The sequence below is a fragment of the Vollenhovia emeryi genome, unplaced genomic scaffold (assembly GCF_000949405.1).
Source record: "Vollenhovia emeryi isolate VEMERY1.0 unplaced genomic scaffold, V.emery_V1.0 DF940607.1, whole genome shotgun sequence".
Taxonomy (NCBI): Eukaryota; Metazoa; Arthropoda; class Insecta; order Hymenoptera; family Formicidae; genus Vollenhovia; species Vollenhovia emeryi.
Window position 1 is genome coordinate 2486 of NW_011965759.1, and position 5500 is coordinate 7985.

At 42.3% G+C, this 5500-nt stretch overlaps 2 protein-coding genes across 2 annotated transcripts; one reads left to right on the plus strand and one right to left on the minus strand.

The window, feature by feature from the left end:
• The first annotated feature begins 892 nt into the window (after positions 1-892).
• LOC105555875 (mucin-13-like) lies at positions 893-1928 on the plus strand. The gene is made up of 4 exons (XM_012002916.1): positions 893-933; positions 1086-1372; positions 1412-1789; positions 1900-1928. The coding sequence occupies exons 1-4, from the start codon at positions 893-895 to the stop codon at positions 1926-1928; spliced, it is 735 nt and encodes a 244-aa protein (XP_011858306.1).
• An 84-nt stretch (positions 1929-2012) lies between these two features.
• LOC105555876 lies at positions 2013-4799 on the minus strand. Its single transcript, XM_012002917.1, has one exon. The coding sequence runs from the start codon at positions 4797-4799 to the stop codon at positions 2013-2015; it is 2787 nt and encodes a 928-aa protein (XP_011858307.1).
• Between the last annotated feature and the right edge of the window lie 701 nt (positions 4800-5500).

Sequence of the window (5500 nt, forward strand, 5' to 3'; positions counted from 1 at the left end):
CTTTCGTGCTGTTCTGTCGTAGTAGTACTTGCTTCGTAGTTTGCTTGACGAAATCTTTTCTTGAACTCCTTCTATTATCCTTGGCTGCAGATTGGACTGTAAAGTTGGAATACCACATCTCGTCCTTCGTGAGAAAAGCCGTTGAACCGGGCTCGAGTCCATTTTGTTCGGGGTATTTCTCCAATGTAGGATGGCGTACCAAAGATCTTCTCCACTTTTCTCGCATTTTTTAATAATTTTCTTGGCAATTTTTACTGCAGACTTCGCTTTGCCGTTGCCCTGTTGATGATGCGGAGATGATGTCACGTGTAGAACTCCCCAGGATCTTGCAAACTGCCGAAACTCGGAGGAATCAAAATTGGTACCGTTGTCACTGACGATCTTAGTCGGTATTCCGTGTCTAGCAAAGTTTTGCTTCGTGACAGCAACGAGTGATTTTGCTGAAAGATCTTTGACTATGTCCAATTCGAAAAAATCTGAAAAATGATCTGACGTGACCACGAAGTTTCTTTTCTTCCCTTTATGTGTAGCTGACAACAGGTCCATGGAGACAGTCTGAAATCGAGCCGAAGGTACTTCATGTGTTTGCATAGGAGGATTCGATTGTTTGTCTGCAAATTCTAAGCAGATGTCGCATTCCTTCACGTTGTCTCTGATGGCTCCATTCATTCCTGGCCAGAAAATGTTTTCGCGAGCCAATTTCATAGTAGCTTCTATTCCACCGTGTGCCGCGTGAACTTTTTTTAGCATAGTTGAACGTAAACTCCGAGGGATGACGATTCTATCGTTTCTCACTATCATGTCGTCTTGCAGCGATAGTTCGCTTTTGAATTTGAAATAAATCTTGATTTCATCTGGGACATCGTGAATGTATCTAGGCCATCCTCCCTGTATGTACTTCTTTAACACTTGCAGAGATGCATTGTGGCAGTTGTGACAGCCACCCTTAAAAACTGTCACATTACTGACAGAATGAAAAAATTGATTACCCAAAGGAGTTGCTTAGCAACATATATAAATTAATAAATTAATCCGCTAGAGGGAAATTAATTTTCGAGGAAACTCGCATTTAACATCCGTTGAAGAATAGGATATAAGGAGGGCCATCGACGACGGATTTCCAGGAAAAAAAATAATTCCTCAAGCATACAGGGAGTCCTGAGAAAACCAATCACGACTTCCAAGAGAAGCATAATTCTTCTTCCTTCTGAAGAGGAAATAGTCTTCCGTAGACCAACTCGCCCAAGGAAACTTTCCACTAAGAAAAGGTCCTTGAGCGACGAGGTAACTGGCGCTGGTCGCCAGGACCAAGGCGCTGGCCGCCCAACCACAGGCGCTTCATCGCCACAAGGCGCTGGCCGCCAAACACCAGGCGCTAGTCGCCAAGCATCGGGCGCTTCGCCGCCTTAAGGCGCTAGTCGCCAAGCATCGGGCGCTTCGCCGCCTAAAGGCGCTAGTCGCCAAGCATCGGGCGCTTCGCCGCCTAAAGGCGCTAGTCGCCAAGCATCGGGCGCTTCGCCGCCTAAAGGCGCTAGTCGCCAAGCATCGGGCGCTCCGCCGCCTCCAGGCGCTAGACGCCAAACACCAGGCGCTAGTCGCCAAGCATCGGGCGCTCCGCCGCCTCCAGGCGCTAGTCGCCAAGCATCAGGCGCTTCGCCGCCTCCAGGCGCTAGTCGTCAAATACCGACCCCGCAGGGCGCTGGCCGCCAGGAACCAGACATCTTTCTAGAAAAAGACACCTTCTTGCCGACTAAGAGGACTCGTCCAGGAACGCCAGAGATCCTCGAGGGTATTGAAGATTTCCTGGACTTCCCAGACCTTCTCTCTCCATTACCAGCGAGTCCAAGGAAAGAGGCCGCAACTCAGACAGAGCTACGCCAAAAGGAAGCAGCCACGCAGACCAAAAGAAGAGGAGGAAAAAATTGTAATAACCAGAATAAAAAATGTAAAAAAATGTAATAAAAAAATAAATAAAAATATTACAAAAAAAAATCTTTAAAACGCCGCAAAACTCAACTCTTTGCGCCAAATGCATCTTTGATCGTTTCCTTTCTAATCTCGTTGATGACTTCGTCTGTAATGTTAAGGCATTGTATAACGTTGACACACCCTATTTGTTTAAACAGTTTCTCTTCGTGGTTCCTAACCCTATCTACATTCTGATCTTCTGTATTGACCGGTGCACGAGAAAGAGCATCGGCTACGACGTTCTTTTTTCCTTCTAAAAATTGGAATTCCAAATCGTAGCGTTGTAAGTACATAAACATCAGTTGGAGCCTCTTAGGTGCTTTCAGACGAGATTTTTTCGATATGTTGACGAGAGGCTTATGGTCCGTCTTGATGATAGTCCCTGATTTACCGGCTATGTATTGGTCGAATCTAGTACACGCAAAAGTAGCTGCTAGCAGCTCCTTTTCAATCATAGCGTAGTTCTTTTCTGCTTTTGTTAGAGATCTGGATGCAAACATGATTACTTCATCGTCCTGCAAAAGTATTGCTCCTAGACCATGACTGCTACTGTCGCACTGTATTGTAACTGGTTTGTTTACATCAAAGTACTTAAGTGTGACGATATTTGCGACCATCTCTTTGATTTTATTGAACTCTTTTTGTTCAACCTCAGTCCAAATCCAAGGTGTACGCTGCATTGTTAGTTCTCGTAGCCGATGTAGCTCGGAGCTTAGATTAGGTAGATATCTGCCGAGATAGTTTACTAAACCGACAAATCTTTCAACCCCTTTTTTGTCCTTAGGGTTTGGCATGTTTTTTATAGCTTCGACCTTTGTAGTGTCCGGTTTCAGACCCTCTGTGGACAGGACATGTCCGAAAAATTTAACAGAAGTCTGACACAAATTTAGCTTCGATCTATTCAATTTGCAGTTATTTTCACGTAATCTTTGTAAGAGATTTTCCAGATTACGATTGTGATCCTTTATCGCCAACTCCACATTATCTCCCTGACCATAAATGAGAATGTCGTCTGCCAATATCTCGACACCTTGTAGTCCATGAATTGTCTCAAGGATTCTCATCTGAAAGATTTCCGGAGCCGCAGAAATTCCGAAAGGTAGACGAAGCCATCGATATCGTCCATACGGTGTCCAGAACGTTGTTAACTTACTGCTTTCTTCAGAGAGTTTGATTTGCCAAAATCCTTTTTTGGTGTCGACTGTGCTAAAAACCTTTGCCTTTCCTAGTTCTGGGAGGACTTCATCGAGAGTTGTGAATTGGTAATTTGGCCTCTGCAATGCTTTATTTAACGGTATTGGATCTAAGCAAATTCTAAAAGATTTTGGTTTTTTAACTAGTAGAATATTACTCACCCAATCCGTATGTTGTTCTTCTTTAACGATTATTCCTTTCTTTTCCAAACGTGTCAACTCTTCTTTCAGATCATTCCGATAGCTCATAGGGATTCTTCGTGGCTTCTGAATCACTGGCTCTATGTTCTCGTCGATCTCCAGTTGTGTAGTCCCTGGTAGCAGGCCGTATCCCTGGAAGACGTCTTGGTACCTCTTGACAATTTCTTCTGTTTCTGCACAGTTATTTATCTTTAAACTCTGCATTTGGACTGAATTGCAAACTTTTATGAGCTTTAAATCCATGCAAGTGTGAACTGAGAGGAGTGGGCCACAGTCTTCATCCACAACTCGGAATTTTATTCGATATTTTTTTCCTTTATGTACACACTTAAGACTGACTTCTCCTAGCACCTTGATGTTGTGTTTTCCAAAATCCATTAGAAGACATGAGGGTTGCTGCATTTCTCTGTGAGGCTCGGGTACGATGCTACAGTAATATTTGTAGCCCATAACGCATGACCTCGCTCGTGTATCCAACTCGCAAGCTATCTTTTTCCACTTCTTGTTGATGCGGAACCACAGATTTGCAACCAACGAGCCATCTGAGTCAGTGATGCATACTTTTTTTATCTGGATCGGCCCAGCTTCCGAGTCGCTGCTACTCGAGTCCTCCGAAACATGACTTTCCTCTCTCAAGTCAAGTTTGTTGATCTGGTTACCTTTGGGATTATTCCGTTTTTTCATGTGACAGACTTTCTCCGTATGGTTTTTCTTTTTGCAGAACTTGCATGTCTTACCAAATGCTGGACACGCGCCTTTCACGAATACATGTGCGCTACCGCAGTATCGACATAATTTGGACTTGTTCGTAGTGCTTCTGTCCTTATTTATTTTGTTCACCGTCGATATTACCTTCTCGTCCGCTTGCATAGAATTAACTTGCTTTTCTGTAATCTCGTGTACTCTACAAGTTTCCGTAGAGTTCTTAATCAGTTTTTTTAGTCTGATTAAGTAGTTGTCGAAGGTTTCGTCCTGTTGTTGGACTGCGGTGTTGAAAAGATACCTGTCATAGATAACATTTTTGCTAGCTGTTGTGAGTCTTGTTTCGATGATTCTCAGGACATTTTCTGTGGTATCTTTTTCCTCTTCTGTTAGCTGGAAATTGAGATATTTCTTCATCGCCTGTACTCCAATCGCAGCTAGTAGGATGCTGATTTTTTGTTTCTCTTGTGTATCTGGCCATGCCGACATTCCAGTAGCAATTGCATAGTTATTCCAATTGTCCTTGAAAAACTCAAAATTTTCTCTGACGTCACCTTTGTCTACATCAAGTGGTTGAGGCCACGGTACGTTCGCTTGGAGGTTAGGTAATTGCGTTACTAAACCTTCTCCGTTCCTAATGTTTAGTTTCGACTGGACTTGAACCATTTGTTGATTTAAGTTCTGTAGGGCTTTGACTTGCTCTGTTAATATCCTGTTTAGGTCGTCGGCATTCATGGTCGTCGTCTCTAACCTTACTTCACCGAATTATAAAGCTATTCGTGGTTCTGTACTGAATGGTTTCAGAACTGTATTCTGTATTCAGAAGATTGAGACCATTCCTACCACACCTGGCACCATGTTATATTCGGTAGTAAAGGATATCTATTTTATATCAGAAGAGCTATTTATTAGTACGTGCGTTACAGTGAGTTCACACACATCAGCCTGCCGGCTGCCTGCGTGCCTGCGCGGTGCTGCCAACCTCTCCAATCAAACCTCTCTATAACAATCACCTTGTAACTTTTTTTGGCACGTTTTTTTTAATTGGCTTAAACACTCCCTAAACTATCCAAGAATGATATACAAAGATGATTATAAGGGGGAAAATATTGTAAAGGGTCCAAAACTCGATTTTCTGAGCATAGTCCCCGGGAAAAAATTTTCACATATGATCATATATAATCATATATGCTCATATACGAAAAATTTCCATATATAAGATACCATGTGTATCATATATAATCGTATATGATAATATGTTTGTCATATATACTGTCATATATGACAAACATGTGTATTATATATGATCGTATATGATAATGTATTTGTCATATATACTGTCATATATGACAAACACATTATCATATACGATCATATATGATACACATGGTATCTTATATATGGACATTTTTCGTATATGAGCATATATGATTATA

Excerpts from the sequence above, each read along its gene's own strand:
- LOC105555876 (XM_012002917.1), bottom strand. The coding sequence starts at position 4,799 with ATGAATGCCGACGACCTAAACAGGATATTAACAGAGCAAGTCAAAGCC.
- LOC105555875 (XM_012002916.1), top strand. The coding sequence starts at position 893 with ATGTACTTCTTTAACACTTGCAGAGATGCATTGTGGCAGTT. Across the intron at positions 934-1,085 it reads AGAGATGCATTGTGGCAGTT|AATAGGATATAAGGAGGGCC; the intron begins GTGACAGCCACC and ends CATCCGTTGAAG. Across the intron at positions 1,790-1,899 it reads AACGCCAGAGATCCTCGAGG|ACCAAAAGAAGAGGAGGAAA; the intron begins GTATTGAAGATT and ends GCAGCCACGCAG.